Here is a 19866-nt window from a genome sequence, read left to right as displayed (position 1 = left end):
CGCGGGGCAAGAGGAAAGGTGAGTAGAGTGTTTTTTGTTTTTTATTATATATATCTCAATGAGTGTGCCCGCAATAACGGTGGGTGAAATCTCGATTCACCCGCTGCTATTAACTAGTTAAATGCCGCTGACAGCAGCATTTAACCGGCGCTACCGGCTGGGAATGAGCGCATCGCCGACCCCGTCACATGATCGGGGGACAGCAATACGTCAGAACGGTAACCATAGAGGTCCTTAAGACCTGGTTACTGATGCAGGCCTGCTGTGAATGCCCCCATCTGGTTGGCGCTCATAGCACACCTGCATTTCTGCTGCATAGCAGCGATCTGATGATCATTGCTAGGTAGCAGAGCCGATCAGGCTATGCCAGGATATTGAAGCATGGCAAAAGTAAAAAAAAAAAAAAAGTTAAAAAAATTGTGAAAAAAATTAAAATTTTTTTTAAAGTTTAAATCACCCCCCGTTCGCTACATTCTAAATAAATCAATAACAATAAAAAAAATAATGAAACCTACACATATTTGGTATCGCCGCATTCAGAATCGCCCGATCAATAAAAAAAAAGGATTAACCTGATCGCTAAACGGCGTAGCGAGAAAAAATTTGAAATGCCAGAATTACGGTTTTTTTGGTCGCCGCGAAATTGCATTAAAATGCAATAACGGGCGATAAAAAGAACGTATCTGCACCAAAATGCTATCATTAAAAACGCCAGCTCAGCACGCAAAAATAAGCCCTCACCCGACCCCAGATCATGAAAAATGGAGAGGCAACGGGTATCGGAAAATGGCGCAATTTTTTTTTTTTTTTAGCAAAGTTTGGAATTTTTTTTCACCACTTAGATAAAAGAGAACCTAGACATGTTAGGTGTCTATGAACTCGTAGTGACCTGGAGAATCATAATGGCAGCTCAGTTTTAGCATTTAGTGAACCTAGTAAAAAAGCCAATCAAAAAACAAGTGTGGGATTGCACTTTTTTTTGCAATTTCACCACACTTGGAATTTTTTTCCAGTTTTCTAGTACACGACATGCTAAAACCAATGATGTCGTTCAAAAGTACAACTTGTTTCGCAAAAAATAAGCCTTCACATGGCCATATTTAAGTTATGGCTCTGGGAAGAAGGGGAGCAAAAAACGAACACGGAAAAACGGAAAATCCCAAGGTCATGAAGGGGTTAAAAATTGAAAAATGTTACAAATTTTCATTTCACAACTAAATGCAAGTCATATCAACAAAAATTTTAGCACTATCATGAAGTACAATATGTCAAGAAAAGAACTCTCAGTCGGATCCTTTCAAGTGTTCCAAAGTTATTACCTCAAAGTGACACTGGTCAGAATTGTAAAAATTCGCCTGGTCAGGAAAGTGAAAACCACCTTGGGGGGGGGTAAAGGGGTTAATGGTACTTTCATTTTCACATTGCAATGCTTTACACCTGTCAGTGCTTAACTGATACAAGCCCCTTAGACTATGCTCTAAGGCCGGGGTCACACTTGCGTGTGCATTGCGAGAAACTCGTGAGAGTCTCTCACATCGATTCCTGGGCACTGTTGCCGGCACTCGGGACCGGAGCGTTCAGCGGCACAGAAAACAGGATTTTTGGTTGCTTACCGTAAAATCTGTTTCTCGGAGCCTCCATTGGGGGACATAGGAACCATGGGGTGTATGCTGCTGCCACTATGCACAAAAAAAAAAGTTAGCTCCTCCTCTGCAGTGTACACCCCACCGACTGGCATGATGCACTTCAGTTAGTGAGAAAGCAGTAGGAGAAAAACAACAAGGCTGAAACATAACCACAAACATGAGAACTGTAAACGTGAGAACAGTCATAGAACAACAGAAACTGAGAAACATTGGGAGGGTGCTGTCCCCCAATGGAGGCTCCGAGAAACAGATTTTACGGTAAGCAACCAAAAATCCTGTTTTCTCTATCACCTCTCATTGGGGGATACAGGAACCATGGGACGTCCCAAAGCAGTCCCTGGGGCCGGAAAAACAGACTTCCATCAGGTCAGAGGACTCACCACTGCCGCCTGCAAGATCCTTCTGCCTACGCTGGCATCCGCCGAAGTGTAGGTATGGACCTTGTAAAATTTGGCGAACGTGTGAATGAAAGACAAGGTTGCCGCTTTGCAAAGCTGTAGGGCGGAAAGACCTGTGGTGTACCGCCCAGGAAGCGCCAACTGCCCATGTAGAGTGAGCCTTTATCCCAGGAGGGGGCACTCTGTTCTTGACCCAGTAAGCCTCCAAAATTGCCGTTCTGATCCAGCGAGCAATAGTCGCCTTGGAAGCCAGCAGGCCTCTAGGTGTGCCATCAGGAATGATGAAAAGAGAATCCATCTTCCGGAAAGCGGCCATTCTAGCCAGGTAGATCCTCACTGCCCTGACTAGGTCCAGCTTGTTCAACGATTGCTCCAGAGGATGAGTCGGAGCTGGAAAAAAGGTAGAACAATGTCCTCGTTGAGGTGGAAACCACCTTAGGAAGGAAGGAAGTCGGAGGCCTGAGGACCACCTTGTCCTGGTGGATAACCAAGAAAGGGCCGCCAACTCGGAAATGCTGATAGAAGTGATGGCCACAAGAAAGGCCACCCTCCAAGATAGAACTGACAGGGAAACCTCCCATCCATGCATCAGAGAACGCCTCGCCTGACTCGGTGGAGGAGGACCGTGTGGCAAGATGGAGCGAGAAGAGGACTTAGACCGGCGTTCCGGTCTGGACCTTTTGCGGCTTATAATGGAGTGCTCGCACAGAGGCTCCTGCGACCCGCTGGCAACTACGGGAGCCTGCAGGGGAAATCGATCGAGCACGGACACCAGAGTTTGAGACACCCGAGTTAGATCCGCTACCGATTGTGACAGAGAGGAAGTCCAGCCTGGAGTGGGGGTATCACGCTCAAGCGGAGCAGCCGGGGGATCCTGGGCGGTGGGCATGATCGGGTTGCTGCAGGACTGACAGAGTGGAGAGGACTGACCTGAGGGAAGTTTGCAGTTACAAGACGAACATGCAAAGTATTTGACTAAGGCAGATGAAGAATAGGAAGTAGGATGAGAGCGGCCTCCCTTAGAGGAAGACATATTGAAGGGTCCCTGAAGAAAATGCCAGAGGGTTAGGGGACAGGGGGGCAAAGAGGAGTGTTAGTTTGCAGTGCAGTTACTCACGGTAGACGAAAAACGGATTCCAGGTGGAGGAAGCTGTCCGGCTTGTGGGATGGACCTCCGGTGAGATTTAGCCCTTTAGGCAGGAAGGCGTTATGAGCTCCTGCCACAATCCGAAAAAGTGGGACCCTATCTTCCAGATGGTGACCGCTGAGATGTGGCGCCAAACGGCAGTACAGAGTGGAGAGGACTCGTGTGCTCAGGAGTCCCAAGATGGTGCCGGTGGGCGGAGAAAAGGTGGTGACAGCAGTGAGATTGTGGGCGGAGTCACGGCACCGGAAGTAGGCCCGGTCAGAAGCCGGGCCTAAATTAGAGGCCGGCGACTGCCAGTGCAAGACCGCGGCAGCCTGCCAAGGCCTCCGCGCTGGAACAAATGGCATCGCAGCCGCTGAGAGCGGCCGGAGCAGCGCAGCCGCATGGCCCCTAAGCGGCGTGGCGGCCTACCAAGGCCGCCGTGCTGGCACAGAAGGCATAGCAGCCGCTGAGAGTGGCCGGGCCGGAACAGGGCGGTCGCAGGGGCAGGGGAACAGGAGGCAGAGCGGCCGCAGCCACGGAAGCGGCGCGGCAGCTGTGCAGAGATGGGAGGCTTATTATTAAGTGCAAAAATGTCATCCCATTTATATACAAGAGTATATGTGAGGGAAGGGAAGACGAGCTCACTGAAAAAGGCCGGTCCCTACATGTGCGTGCAGCTGCCCGAATGCAACGGGTGACGACCTAGCATCTGAGATCCCCTCAATAAAGTACCCCCTTTGAAGATCTGGGATGGGATGGGGAAAATACTCACCTCAAACATCCCACGCTGTTACTAACCTGAAGAGGAATGAGACATCCAGGGAGCTGTAATGGACGTCGTCGTCTCCGCAACCGACAGGCTCTGGTGGGCGAGTGGGTGGGGGACGGAGGCAGGACCGGACTGCTGAGCACACTTGTGTGCTAGGATCTTGGACCTGCTGAGGGATCTATTAGGATACGGGGTGGCAGTACATGCCGTACTCATAGTCCGTATTGTGGGATTACAGGTGTGACTGTTCACCCTGTATCCCTCCGGAAAACCTGTAAGAAAACAACGCCCATTGAGGTAGATAAGGGTCTAATGGAAGACCCGTGTCCACCTCCTACTGACACTAAGCTAAACTGAAGTGCATAATGCCAGTCGGTGGGGTGTACACTGCAGAGGAGGAGCTAACTTTTTTTGTGCATAGTGTCAGCCTCCTAGTGGCAGCAGCATACACCCCATGGTTCCTGTGTCCCCCAATGAGAGGCGATAGAGAAATACATGCAGCCGCACACTCAGGTCCCGAGTGCCAGCGGCAATGCCGGGTATTGATGAGCGAGCTTCTCGCATTGCACACGCAAGTGTGACACCAGCCTAAGGGACTTGCTGTAGCCTGGTGAATTGAATGTCATCATGACGACCTCGGGTCACCATCGGACCCTTGCGAAGTTGTGGGGTCGCCAATCAGAAGGAAGAGAGAGCCCCTTCCCTCTCCCTGCCTTCTAAATGCAGCGATCGATCACAGTATACATCTAGCGGCGATCATGTGCACACAAAATTGCCAGGATGTATCTATAGTCCAAGGCTGGGAACTCCTTCCCCCTTCCATGAAGGATCGATGGATGGATACATCCAAGTTTGTTAAAAGGTTAAGAACAAGGTGTCTTGGAAGGGATTATATGGCCCCCACATAGCCCTGATCTTAATAATCATACAGTCTGAGATTACATGAAAGATTTGCACAAGTGACATCCATGGAAGATCTGTGGTCAGTTCTCCAAGATGTTTGGAACAACCTCCTGCTGAATTCCTTCAAAGACTTTGCGCAAGTGACAAGTGGAACTAGAAGAACCGATGCAGTATTGAAGGTAACGCGGTCATACAATTATGATGTCTTAGTTTCCTCCTTCGTTCATTCACTTTGCATTTTGTGAATAGACAAAAACCTATTAAGACATCTATTTTTTTTTTTTTTTAAACATTCTAAGTTTGTAGCATTTCTTCCCCCCCACATACCTGCCTAAAACTTTAGCACACCAACATATACCGGCTATGTGTCACTCTGAAAGACTCGCACCCAAAGAGACTGCATACGAAATTCAAAGGATGCTTCAACAAAGTATTAGTTCCAGGGTGTGCAGATTTATGCAACCACATTTTAGTTCTTTATTTTTCTTTTTCCACCTGAAAAGGTTTCAGTTCCTTTTTCAACTGAACTATACAGATTATGGGCAACATCAAAGATGGAAAAAATTTGGAAATTATTCTCCTTGGTATGATTTTTCATGACAAAAACCTGGCATTTTAATAGGTATGTGTAAAATATCTACCTATACAGATATATATATTTTCCCATATGGTCTAGCGGTTAGGATTCCTGGTTCTCACCCGGGAGGGCGGGTTCGACTCCCGGTATAGGAATGCACCTTTCAGAGGCTGGACAGACATCTGTCTGAGATGTTTAGTGAATCCTGCCTTGAGCTGGGAGTTGGACATGATGACCAGAGGAGGCCCATTCTCCCCATATACACGACATTGCCTGCATCCTTTTTAATTTAGCCCTTTTAAAGGGTTTGTCTTGTAAACAACATTTATGACTAATCCACAGGAAAGATGATAAATATATATTGTCTGGGGGTGCAGCTACAGAGAAAACATTGATCTTGAGAACGTGGGTCCCAAAGTCCCCTCTAGTAATGAGCACCACTCCTACAGGCCGTGAATGAAGTGGGCTCACTAAGGCTGCATTCAGCCAGGATCGGTGGGAGTATGTCACGTATCCTAGGGATAGGTCTTACATCACTGCAGGACCCCCCTACTCTCGTCATTATTGCTACTTGTAACCTATATCATTGTATATATTAAAGGGGTGTTCCCAGTCATCACTTGTGTGTCTAGGTGATAGGCGGTGACTGGGAACGCCACTAAGTCATAGGGTAATGAGTATTTCTAATAATTACGACACATATCCTTTTCATTAACTTTTATTCAGTAGTTTTTTATCCTTAGTTTTTTGGCTTTTTTTAATTATTTTTTTTTTTCATTTAAAGTCCTTTTGTTTTATTTCCCCCTTTCTCAAATCGACAGACAAGGCAAGAAGTGATTACAGTCAGGTCGTCATTAAAAATGAGTGACCAAGACAACTTCTTGGTCATAACCTTGTCCCCACCCCCCATCATGCCTCCACCCCTGCCGCGCTCAGCCAGATTTCCCTGTGTGCTTTCCCAGCCGTTGGATTTATGCCAGCGCAGGGCGCGACGAGCAGGAAATGGGACCATTCAGTACGGAAGAATGAGCTTTCCAGGATTGCAAGAAAGATATAAAAGAATGGAGGGGGGTGAGTGGGTGGATGTTAAAAAATAAAAAAGGGACACAAAAAAATCTGGAGTGAACGAGGAAAAAAAAAAGAAAAGATTAAAGCCACCCTGACCAGTCTTGATCCTACAGAGAGGACCGTACAGAGCGCAGCCTGGGACTGCCATTGACATCTCAAAATAAAAAAAATAAAAATTAGACAAAATGAAAATCTACAAATCAGGCAAGATGGTTAAAACGAAAAAAAAAATAAAAAAAATACAGTAATTGCCCACAGGGCGAGAAGACAGCAGGAGTAGGGATCGCCCTGTGCAGCCATAAAAAAAAAAGAAAGGAGAATCGATGGCACCTTAAACACTGGAAAAGTCAGACGGGGTGGGACTGGCAAGAGTTCCCGCACAGTCAGAAGTTTTCTTCAGTTTTGGAACGGGGTACGAATTCTAGGCTCGACTATTGGTACTAGTTGGGACTAAAAGGACTGTCCTGTATGGAAAGGCCAGTACTAATTGACCCGGTCCTGGAATATATACAGGTTATTGGTGGTGGCCACAGCAATGATGTTCTCTTTCGGGTGCCAGGCCGTGTGCAGGATCTTCTTGTTGAAGTCCAGACTGTCCACCGTGATCTCGTCCTTCTTCCGTTTGCCGCTGGCACACACTTTCCGTGGTTTCAGCACCATGCGTGGCTTGCTGTTCTCCCGTGAGGCCTCAAGGGTGATGTCACGTTTGGTGTTGCGGTCAAACATTCGGAAAAAGTTATTGTAGGAGCCAGTCATGACGACGCTAAAAGGGAAGAGCGGCACGAGTTAATGTCACAGTCTGTGTGACGAACAGAATTACCGACTCGACTCTTGTTACTTACTTGTCAGGTCCGTTCCAACAGCACTCAAACTTGTCGAAGATGCAGTCGTTCTCATATAAGGAGCAGAGCTTACTCCTGAGGTATTCATGTACCTGTGCAAGGGAAGCAGAATGGATACTGATTGCGGGGGCATAGATCAGGCACTATGAACCAGGCAGGCGGTGTGGTGTCGGACCCCCACCAACATGAAATGTCTTATCCTGACTTATTAATATCTATATCCCACACAGCCTCTGTAAACCACCAGCATGTTTTTATGCAGATGGAGCTTAGTTTTTCAAACAGGCACAAGTTAAAATCATCCATTTTGATAATCGGTAGTAAAGGGACGTATTAATTTCACAGAAGATGAGTATCTGCAGCATGAGACAGTAGAGGTCATCATACAAGTCCCTGTGGCTAATGGGACACATGCCCATGGGAAAGTAGAGATAATTATACAAGTCCCTGTGCCCAACAGGACAAATATCCATGGGACAGTAGAGATCGTCATAAGTCCTTGTGGTCAATGGGACACATGCCCATGGCATTGTAGAGAAAGTCATTCAAGTCCTTGTGCCTAATGTGATAGTAGAGATCATATGTGCCTAATGGAACACATGCCCACGGGACAGTAGAGATCGTCATACAAGTCCCTGTGTCTAATGGGACAGTAGAGATCGTAATATAAGTCCTTGTGATCAATGGGACACATGCACATTTGACAGTAGAGATATTCATAGAAGTCACTGTGCCCAATTTGACAGTAGAGAGTCATAAAATTCCTTGTGCCTAATGGGACAGTAGAGATAGTAATATACGTCCTTGTGATCAATGGGATACATGCCCATGGCACTGTAGAGGGTCATACATATCCTTGTGCCTAATGGGACAGTAGAGATCGTCATACATGTCCCTGTATATAACGGGACACATGCCCATGGGACAGTAGAGCGAATCATAGAAATCACTGTGCCCAATGGGACACTAGAGAGTCATACAAGTCCTTGTGCCTAATGGGACAGTAGAGATCATCATAGAAGTCACTGTACCTAATGGGACACATGCCCATGGGACAGTTAAATAGGAAGTCCATTAACCCATCAGTATTCTCTTGGAGTGGGGAGGAAACGTACCAATTGAATGCAGATAATATCCTTGCTTGGATCTGAAGCACAACCCCAGAGCTGGAGTGCGTTAGCACTGATCTCGAGTTCTGCCTGGTCAGTAATGGCCTCAAACAGCAGCAGGTCGCAGATTATGGCACTGCTACCAATAACTGGGCATTACTAAAAGTATTAACTGTTCCTCCACTTGTAAGTATTGGGACTGTGAAAAATGATACAGCTAGGTTCACACAGCGTTTGTGCAAGTTGCCTGCATCATAAATTTGGAGTGTGTCTCCAGACATATACTTTAACATCCCCACAGACCCGGAGCATGTGAATTCTACTGGCCTCCTGTCTCGCTGCTGTGTGCCCGCAAACCCCTTCATTATTTGTCTAGGGGGAGCGCAGTAGACTGCAGTCCCCATGAGGTATACATACAATGGGTCCCTATGGTCTCCCTAATATTGCTGATGGAGCCTCCAGCACAATTCCTGAAGAAGGACAGCTGCAGTTTTGCAAAGTAAGAGGTTCTGAAACAAAATCCACAACCAAATTTCTGCAGTGAATCTGTTCCCTGTGGAAAATCCCTTCAGAATTACTCTTCAGAAGAAAGAAAACTCAAAACCCATTCCTGCTACAGGTTTTCACCTCATCTACTGGACACTGACTTGTCACTCCATGTTGTCATCATTGCACTCCTGATGAAGCCGGGACTATGGGGTGAAACGCATAGCGATCGCTAGCTCATGTACATGCAGGAGCAGTAGCATCTAAAGAGGAGGCACTAGATTTTCATCTATATCTGTCTTCACCAGGAGTTATAAGACTATCACTCTGATACCAAGTTCTTTATACTCACTAGATCTGCTCACACCGCTTTCTGGCTAGGAAGCCATATTAATAGTTATATATTTTGGCATTTATTTCATTGTATAAGGTGAATCATTATCTTGGGAATGTGCTTCCATTCTGATATATTCATTTTGGCATCCTGTAATTGGTACTTGTCCAGTTTATGCCCCATGTTGCGCCTTATTTTGCCTGGGCGTTTACTGCATGTGTGGGACTGTCCCCTTCGCTATATATATATATATATATATACACACCATCATCTATTCTGTTCCCTGCACCATGTATTATGCCCTAAATCATAGCCGTCACCACCTCTACCCCTTCAATTTTTTGACCTGTAGATATATGATTTATGGTTTCGTCTAACGGTAGGGCTTAATAGGGGAGCTCAGGGCCAGCAGACACGCGAGCAGGGGGCGCCATCTATCGTTGTATTTCGGATGCCAACCTCCGCTAGTAGGAAGGTATTCAGCAGGCTCTAGTTTAGGAGATCGTGCACCTCTCCTTGTACCGAGCCTTTTGCATGAATGTATCCTGCACCATTTCCTGCACTGTGCTAAGCCAACATGCATTTAGATTTACTAAGAGTTTTTTCACTGCCATTACTATCATGTAATGACCACTGTTCCTTAGCTGGCTAATTTCTCAGCTTTAGGGTCGGGGTCATTGTGCATCCTTTATGCCTGTGCACATTCCCCATTTACATTTTCCTCCACATAGGAAGTGTTGTTTAAGGCTACGTTCACATTTGCGTTGTTGGGCGCAGCATCGTCGACGCATACCGATGCATGCGTCATGCGCCCCTATCTTTAACATGGGGGGGCGCATGGACATGCGCCGGTATGCATTGCACTGCGTATTACGACGCATGCGTCATATAAACGCACAAGACAGGGCGCAGAGGACGCTACTTGTAGCGTTTTCCCTGCGCCGAAAGTCCTGATCTGTAGGATCTTATGACAACGCATGCGTCGCAAAACGCTGCATTGTGTACTTGCGTTGTTGGTAACGCAAATGTGAACGTAGCCTAAGAGGGGCATTATCGGCTTCAAAATCGGTCCGTATGATCATCATTGGGGACTGTCAAAGTGTGTGTGTGTGTGTGTGTGTGTGTGTGTGTGTGTGTGTGTGTGTGTGTGTGTGTGTGTGTGTGTGTGTGTGTGTGTGTGGTGTGTGTGTGTGTGTGTGTGTGTATATATATATATATATTTGGCTAAGGGGTACTTCCGTCTTTGTCGGCAACTTCCGTCACAGATATTCATTCGCTGATTGGTCTCGCCAGCTGCCTGTCATGGCTGCCGCGACCAATCAGCGACGGGCACAGTCCAATTAGTCCCTCCCTACTCCCCTGCAGTCACTGCCCGGCGCCCGCTCCATACTCCCCGCAGTCACGGCTCACACACGGTTAATGCCAGCGGTAACGGACCGCGTTATGCCGCGGGTAACTCACTCCGTTACCACCGCTATTAACCCTGTGTGACCAAGTTTTTACTATTGAAGCTGCCTATGCAGCGTCAATAGTAAAAGGATCTAATGTTAAAAATAATTTAAAAAAAACAAACAAATCATTATATACTCACCTTCCGCCGCCTTTCCAACGCTCCGGTGACCGGTCCATGCAAGCGGCAGGTTCCGGTGCTAAGGTTGGTGTGCAACAAGGACCTGCCGTGCCGTCACGGTCATGTGACCGCGACGTCATCACACCCTCGGACCGGAAGCTGCCGCCTGAACCGAACACAGGTGACAGAACTACAAGGGGCCCCTCGGAAGGGGAGTATATGTTTATTTTTTAACCTGTGACATACGTGGCTCTGTGCTGTGTACTGCGTGGCTCTGTGCTGTGTACTGCGTGGCCGGGCAACGTACTGCGTGGCCGGGCAACGTACTGCGTGGCCGGGCAACGTACTGCGTGGCCGGGCAACGTACTGCGTGGCCGGGCAACGTACTGCGTGGCCGGGCAACGTACTGCGTGGCCGGGCAACGTACTGCGTGGCCGGGCAACGTACTGCGTGGCCGGGCAACGTACTGCGTGGCCGGGCAACGTACTGCGTGGCCGGGCAACGTACTGCGTGGCCGGGCAACGTACTGCGTGGCCGGGCAACGTACTGCGTGGCCGGGCAACGTACTGCGTGGCCGGGCAACGTACTGCGTGGCCGGGCAACGTACTGCGTGGCCGGGCAACGTACTGCGTGGCCGGGCAACGTACTGCGTGGCCGGGCAACGTACTGCGTGGCCGGGCAACGTACTGCGTGGCCGGGCAACGTACTGCGTGGCCGGGCAACGTACTGCGTGGCCGGGCAACGTACTGCGTGGCCGGGCAACGTACTGCGTGGCCGGGCAACGTACTGCGTGGCCTGGGAACGTACTGCGTGGCCGGGCAACGTACTGCGTGGCCGGGCAACGTACTGCGTGGCCGGGCAACGTACTGCGTGGCCGGGCAACGTACTGCGTGGCCGGGCAACGTACTGCGTGGCCGGGCAACGTACTGCGTGGCCGGGCAACGTACTGCGTGGCCGGGCAACGTACTGCGTGGCCGGGCAACGTACTGCGTGGCCGGGCAACGTACTGCGTGGCCGGGCAACGTACTGCGTGGCTGGGCAACGTACTGCGTGGCTGGGCAATATACTACGTGGACATGCATATTCTAGAATACCCGATGCGTTAGAATCGGGCCACCATCTAGTCTATCTATACATACATACGGTGAGCGCTTACCACCAGTCAGGGCTATATCCTTTTGACACTCAATCCCTGCCTTCTGCCACACCCCCCACCCCTTTTCCTTTCCTACTGCTTTGCACATATGCACTTTTTTCACCCTCATGGCATTTTTTAGGTATTTTTTCATTAAAAGTTAAATTTCTAGGGTTTTTCTTGGTGAACCAAGTTGACACCCCGTTTTCATCTACTTTGTTAGCCTTTCGTTTGTCTCCTCCGATTCCCAGTCACCTGATATGTTTCCACAGGACGGTTCTCCATGTTCAGGTCCCAGATTTTGACAGACAAGTAGTCCCTGGTCATCATGTATCGCCCATTGTGGCTGAACTTTACATCCGAAATGGAAGAGATGATCTCTGAGAAGAAGGACCGATTGCTGGGATCTTCTGGCTCCTCAAACACTGGAAATAAAGGAGGAAGGTTTAACCCCTTAATCACTAGATTAGCAGCAGCCATCTTGCTCCTCCTAGGACGTCCACCCTGTCGCTGGTTAAGTAACTGCAGGCTCAAGTCTCTTGATTAAGGGCGTAGTGTAACGCCAGAATCGCGTAAGGTTTTCGCCTCATGATGGATCCTGTTTTTAAATTAATTTGATTTCATGGATACTCTCAAAATGATGTATGACTAATAAGCGAGGAGACACAGTGAAAGCTAAAACTTAACTTTAAATATGTAGTCTAAAACTGGATAAATTATACAAACAAACCAAAGTAATAAAGTGCAAGTGCTAAAAGGTTACCAGTGCTCAATAATAAATGGTGTGATCTTACCACTGTTGTACTAATTCTCTGTAGGTCGCAGGGGCCCAGAAGACTGTATAAAAAGGGGGTTGTTTCTAATATTCCGTCGTGCCCCTGCCCTTCCTTACAAGGACAGTCCACGAGCAAGGTTATTAAGATGTACCCACCGGATCATGTCAAACCTCCCTACGTGTTTCCTCACCCTTTTGGGGGATTCATCAGGGGAGTAAAAAAATGTGTGTGGGCAACCAAGAGTTCCTGCATTGGCAGATAACTCGCATGTCAGGTCCAGCTGGTTTAAGTTAGAACCTGTCCTTTTGAAGCCTGGTACATGAGCACTGGTAACCTTTTAGCACTTGCACTTTATCACTTTGGTTTGTATGATTTATCCAGTTTTAGACTACATATTAAAAGTTATGTTTTAGCTTACACAGTCTCTCCAAGCTAATTAGTGAAATTAATTTCAAATTAAAAGGATTAAATGCATGGATGGAAGTGCCAGAAAATCCTTTATTCTTCATCGGTTCAACTTACGCTTGGAGTGGCGGTCGCACAGCGCCGACTCGCGCATGTCGCACAGACGGATGGTGCCTTTGCTGCTGCTGTATACAAAAGTGTTGCAGTGATGCGGGTGGAACTCTGCTGCCGTGATCACTTCTGTCAGCTCTTCCATGTTGGCAGGTTTAATATCTACGATATCTGAAGCAGGGAGTGAAGGTAACTTGCTTCACAGAAAACCCGACATGTAAAAAGTGAAGCTCCCGGAGCCATGGATGTCACCAATATGTGAGGAGAGATATAACCTCAACCTCAAGCCAAAGCTAGAGACCACCGCACAGTTCAAGGAATACACGGGCTGCCGGTCAGAAATACAGACGCTCGGGATCCCCTCAAAAGCTGCCCATACACCACAGACAATGGGGAGCCGAATCACAGTGCCCCTTTACACGTCGTCCTGTGTTCTCAATGTGGAGGGGGAAGAACAGAAATTCTGGTGGCAGCTCATCTCTCACAGGAACAAAATGATCATCCCGGCTCTTCCCTCCCACACATTTACTGTCAGGGGATAGTTGGGAGTCCCAATGAAACTGGTGGTTTGGTGGGGTCAAATAGTTTTAATCCAACGCACATAGTCAGAGGAAAAGCTAGAAGTCTGTAGCGGCATCTGGTACCTAGGGAGAAGAACACTCGCCAACGAGCCATATGTACGGGCACCGAGAGCCAGAACCCACAACAGTGTAGGAGGACAGGCCTGAAAGATGGACACTTCGTTCTACCAGCAACAACCCCTCCAATTCTCCTTCCCATTTGTTTATTTTTTGAAAAAGGATACTGAAGCTCCTGTCTGTGATCTCCAAGTGCCAAAGATTGACCCGCAGGTCGTCTGCCGAGAGGTACGTCTCATAGTCGCTGTTCACAGAGATGGAATTGATGTGATACGTGTGGGCGTTGGCGAATATCCTACGAGGACTAGCTTCAACCATCAGGTCCATGGGGCGGAATACTGGCACCTGGGAGGAGGAACAAATCACAAAACGTAAGACTCAAAAACATGGCCTCATAGGAGCCGCGCCCGAGAGATGTACATGTGACACCCGGAAGAAAACCGACCCAGAGGCGGGAAGCCTTTACCCTGAGAGTGGTCACAGTGGTCGGATCCCTGTACCTCCCATTCTCTTCTTTCAGGTTGTAACCTTCTGGTCTCTTGTCACGTTCACTGATTTTCCACAGTTTGATAGTTTTATCTGTGGGTGGAGGGAAAAAAAAGGGGTGTAAAGGAGATAAAGAGTAAATTCATTATTTGCATTTTTTAAGCCATTTTTCTTTTTTGACTTGTATGTGACGGTGCATTTTTGTGCCAAATTCTTCAAGATGGCTCATGCGAATCATGAATTTTGCACGAAAATCAAAAACGCCCTTTATATTTATTACTTTTTACTGCAAAAATTTCAGCCATACATAAAATGGCTCTAGGGTGGGAAGACGTTAAAGTCATTTGCTAAAAAATTTTGCAACCTTTTTTTTTTTTAAAAAAGTCACAATTGATGAATTGACCGAAAACATTTGAAAACCCCAAACCCAACACACAATGCCAAACATTAGTAAAAAAAAAACACATGCAAAATAAGACTTTAAAAATGGTGCAAATTAAAAGAGAAATAAGGTAGGAATGAGAAAAAAAAAAAAAAAAAAGGCAAAAACCACCAAAAACTAGATTAAAAATAGGACACAAATACAATAATGAATCAGGTCCTAGATATGTTGCTGTTTTACAGAAAAAAATGCTTAAAAGGGGTTGTCCTCTACTCCGTATCACATACATCCGGCGGAAGTGAGAGTAGCAGCGCGATGTATGCGCAGTGGTATTATGTGTGGAAATTGCCAATATTCGCACGCTTATTCACCGTTTGTAGACAACAGGAACTGTGCGGCATTCTTCTGTGGGAGCCATCGGATCTTGTTGATCTTCTCTTCGATTTCTAAACTCTTCAAGTAGTCGAATTCAGGCTCATGGCTCTGGAAAGTGCTATAGACACTATATTCCCCTCTGTGATAAGGGCTTTTACTCTGCAGAGAACAGCACATGGGAACAGTGGGATTACACGTCTGCACTGTCTGTACGCACCAGCAGATGGCAGCAGTGGACGGTGTCACGGCATGGCGGTACGCCTTCAGACGCGCACAGCTCAGCAGTGCAGTAAAGACGCCGGCTGATCAGGTTACTCAATTCTCCGCAGTCCTCCAGGACAGCAGCAGGAAGAGCCAAACACTGGAGCTTTCTGCACCGCCTTTTCACCACCTGCAAATGAGCAGGGAAAGGACCGGCCATGGATCTGCTGAGCAGAACCCAATATCTGCATGTAGCTCTAAGACAAGTCCAACAACACCTTTACATGAGCAATCCATTCCTCCCTTACTGAGCAATCAGGGTTTAACTAATATGCAAATGAGGCTGAAGGGTTATAGTAGATCTGAAGCCTCCGTCACTCCAGCTCTTACCACAGTCCAGCATCACCTCCTCTTGCTTGCCTGACAGCCTCTGTGCTGTGTGACTTCAGGCATAGAAGACATCAGTAAAGCAGGAAGAAGCGGCGCTGGGTGGGGAATAGAGCTGGAGTGACAGAGGCTTCAGATCTACCATAGCTCTTCAGACTCATTTACATATCAATTCAAACACCGATTTCTCAGTAACAAAGGAACTGACCATGTAAAGGTATTGCGGGACTTGTCTTTGAAAGAGCTACATAAGCATATAGATTTGGTAGTGGGGGCAGGTGGGTGAAATCCTGCTGACAGATTCCCTTTACGTTCACATCAGGAGACCCGTGGCTGGTCCTTATATTGTGGTTAGCACTTGGATTGAGAATGTTGGGACATGAGATGATGGATTTAGGCAACACTGACAGACCGAGAGGGATGCCATAATTATGGCCTGACAACCATAAGAAATCACAAATTCCCGGTGATGTGGGGGGGTGTTGGTTGCCAGTCAAGAGTTAAAGCCCCTCAAACTATTTAGCTGATGTGGACACCATTGCTGAGAAGGCAACTACAGACCTCATGGCGTGGTCACTATTGTTGAGAAGGCAACTACGGACCTCATGGCGTGGTCACTATCATTGAGATGGCAACTACGGACCTCATGGCGTGGTCACCATCGTTGAGAAGGCAACTATGGACCTCATGGCGTGGTCACTATCGTTGAGAAGGCAACTATGGACCTCATGGCGTGGTCACAATCGTTGAGATGGCAACTACGTACCTCATGGTGTGGTCACTATCGTTGAGAAGGCAACTATGGACCTCATGGCGTGGTCACTATCGTTGAAATGGCAACTACGGACCTCATGGTGTGGTCACTATCGTTGAGAAGGCAACTAAGGACCTCATGGCATGGTCACTATCGTTGAGAAGGCAACTATGGACCTCATGGCATGGTCACTATCGTTGAGAAGGCAACCATGGACCTCATTGCAGCCTTCTGCTTCTGTTTGCATCCGTTGTATAATGGATCCAAAAGCATTGGTGTGATAAGAGCCTACGCCCCGGAAAAGCAATCCTAGAAAGAGCCAGCGGACGCCTTTTTCAAATCCCAAAAGAACGCAGCATGTTCTATTAAGAAGTGAAAACACAGCGCTGACGGGAAGGTTTAACAATGATAACTGGACAAACCATTTGATGAAAAGTGTTAATATTACTGCAAAATGCTGTGTGTAGATGAAGCCTATGGCCGGAAATGGCAGCTGAGCCGAGAGTGCGAGCGTCCGACTATACTGACCTCCTGCTGGAAGATGACCACGCGTCCTCCTTTATCTCCAGTGGCTAATAATTCTCCAGAATGATTGAATTCTACCGTAGATATGATATCGGCTGTAAGGACAGAACGAGACGCAAGTTATGGACATTCTCAGTGTAAAAGATACAGGAGAGAGAGTGGAGGGAATTCAAGTCTGAGGAACGATGGAGGATCTTACTGGCCATGTGCACCGTGGTAGCCATCTTACCAATCATGTGACCAGAGGAATCAAATTTACCTGGGACTCCTGAAAGTCCTTCAGGACGGCCATCACTAGGAGCAGCCTCATCATTGTCCATATTTGCAGTGATGTTGTCCTAGATACGTGCTGAAGGACCACCGGTCTTGTACCACTCTGCCCACCACGAGTCAGATATTTACCCCCACGGATGTATAACTAAAGATCAGGAGAGTTCAGTAGTGAGGTCACTTCTCGTGGTGTCCTTACCGGCCATGTGTGCTCCCAGCATTGCCCTCTAGCGAGTACAGAGAACGCTTGTGAGTCTGGTCTCAGGCATGAGTGACAAGGAGAACTACATATTCCAGCAGCAGCAGCTGTACAATTCTGACTGGGAAAAAAACCTTTCACCCGGTGATACGTCAGAAGCAGTAGTTCAGGAGTAACATGAAAGGACTCCCGGGATCGTGGCCTATTCTGTGTGACTGCAGATTGCGGAGTTGACAGGGTGCAATAAGCTCGCTGTAAGAATCCCACCCCATCCCAACGCTTGTCACATCTAGGGTAGCTTTTCAGCCGCTTCTCACGAACTAGTATTGGAAAAAGCGGATGAAAATCTAGTTGACACATGTCCGCCGGCATTAAATTGTGGTCAAGTAATCGCCCGCCCGAGCTGGAAATGTGTGCAATCCTTACAGTGTGCACACTGTCATGACAATCTGCTGTCACAACGTGGCTGGAAAACTCCCTGCGTCATGTGTCTAATCACTGTGGGGGTTTGCTAAAGTGAACGGGGTCCAGTGTTGTGTCACCAAAGCAGCAGTCGCTCCAATCATTGCCCTTGAGATGGCTCCATTCAAATGTGGGACAAAGGACCCCCATTTATATGGGCAGAGGACCCCAGTACTCAGACACTTCTCCACTATCCTGGAAGTAACTGTGGGAGAACGCATCAGGTCAGTAGTGGCAGACACTCATGGGCAATGATATTTAATGCCTTTGGTCCTACTATACAGTATGGACACCCCCCCTCATATTAGTGCACATGTCACCAGTGCAGGTGGTCCCTGCTGACAATGTACAATCATAGCAGCAATGTGTTCTCCAGGTCATGCTTATCACATTAACCACCCACTGAAGACCCCCAAGTACATGTATAAACATGAATATAGCACAGATCTGAGATTTCACTGTAGTAGGGAAACGCACGACTGAATCTACTAGTTGGATATGATGTGAATGGAGACATCCATGTGTGCAGCGCGGGTCAGGCCCCGTAGTGTGTATACATGGTTGGCTACGGTAGAAGCCCCCCTCAGCAATGGTTCACATTCATGTTCCCACCATGGTCAGCAGCATGTGGCCTGTGCACAGGAGGGAAAACAAATGATAATCATGCAAACAAAATGCCACCAAACAGAGGGGCCCTGCAGGATGAAGGGAAGAAGCCATCATTTGTTCGATCGTTGCCCCATGAAACAGTGAAAGAATCCAGATGACACAATGTTAGATTGCAGAGGTGTTACACGGTCTAATACCAGGACCGCCACCTCCAGGGACCGTCCTGACCACATATCTAAGGCCTCAGACCCAGAGCAGCTGCAAAAATAGCCCCCCAGGCGTCCTGCATTGCACATCCCCGGACTAAGCCGCTGCTGCCGAGTCCGGACATGACTGGGAGAACTGGTCTAGGAGTTTACATCTGGGTGGAGAAAGCAAAGTTATCCTGCAAAGAGCCAAAGTAATCACCTACTAGACGGAAAAACCCACAAGTCAGGTGAGCACCGCGCACAAACCCTTTATTGTTAGGCTGAACATGGGAACTGGCTACAAGAGAATTTCCACTTCCCGGGAGCTGCACGAGGACAATATGCACGGCTGCTAAAAACCACCGTAGGATGGCGGCACCAACACCGCACTTACACCTGCCCCTACTGACAGCCGGACCCAGCAATGTATGCCCCATGAAGGATCCCTCTGAGAGCCATTATAGCACCACAGTCTGAAGGAAACATACGGCTGGCCTCTACTACGTCCCCAACTCACCCTGTCCATGTGAATTGGGACGGACAGACAGAAGTCTGACCTCCACCTCCGTCAGTCCCACAGTCAGTCAAGGGAAGCTGCCGTGCACATGGTGGACAGGGGACCCCAGGTCGGCTGCATCTGTGTGCCCATGTTACAGAAGCAAGCCATGGACAGAACACAGGTCCAATCAGGCATATGACGGGTGCATCTGTGTGCCCATGTTACAGAAGCAAGCCATGGACAGAACACAGGTCCAATCAGGCATATGACGGGTGCATCTGTGTGCCCATGTTACAGAAGCAAGCCATGGACAGAACACAGGTCCAATCAGGCATATGACGGGTGCATCTGTGTGCCCATGTTACAGAAGCAAGCCATGGACAGAACACAGGTCCAATCAGGCATATGACGGGTGCATCTGTGTGCCATATTGCAAGAGCAAGACCTGACCAGAACACAGGTCCAATCAGGCATACGACGGGTACATCGGTGTGCCCATGTTACAGGAGCAAGGACTGGACCTAAACAGGTCCAAGGGGACCCAAAAGGAGAGCTCCATAGAGCACTATCAAGCTTCAGTTCCTAAATCCAGTCAGGCCAGGACTTCTATCCATCATTGCTCCTCTGAGGGGC

At 48.0% G+C, this 19866-nt stretch overlaps 1 protein-coding gene across 1 annotated transcript in view; it reads right to left on the bottom strand.

The window, feature by feature from the left end:
• Window positions 1-6124: 6124 nt before the first annotated feature.
• Window positions 6125-19866, bottom strand: part of PPP2R2A (protein phosphatase 2 regulatory subunit Balpha) — a 29230-nt gene continuing 15488 nt past the window's right edge. Inside the window, exons 3-10 of the mRNA XM_077262122.1 lie at window positions 17010-17101; window positions 15136-15298; window positions 14363-14475; window positions 14064-14241; window positions 13265-13429; window positions 12222-12391; window positions 7333-7424; window positions 6125-7253 (exon numbers count right to left, since the gene is read on the bottom strand). Coding sequence (XP_077118237.1) covers window positions 6974-7253; window positions 7333-7424; window positions 12222-12391; window positions 13265-13429; window positions 14064-14241; window positions 14363-14475; window positions 15136-15298; window positions 17010-17101 — 1253 coding nt within the window. The 3' untranslated portion in view covers window positions 6125-6973. The remainder of the gene's footprint in view (window positions 7254-7332; window positions 7425-12221; window positions 12392-13264; window positions 13430-14063; window positions 14242-14362; window positions 14476-15135; window positions 15299-17009; window positions 17102-19866) is intronic.

The sequence above is a fragment of the Ranitomeya variabilis genome, chromosome 5 (assembly GCF_051348905.1).
Source record: "Ranitomeya variabilis isolate aRanVar5 chromosome 5, aRanVar5.hap1, whole genome shotgun sequence".
Taxonomy (NCBI): domain Eukaryota; kingdom Metazoa; phylum Chordata; class Amphibia; order Anura; family Dendrobatidae; genus Ranitomeya; species Ranitomeya variabilis.
This window is presented reverse-complemented; position numbering and strand designations above follow the sequence as displayed.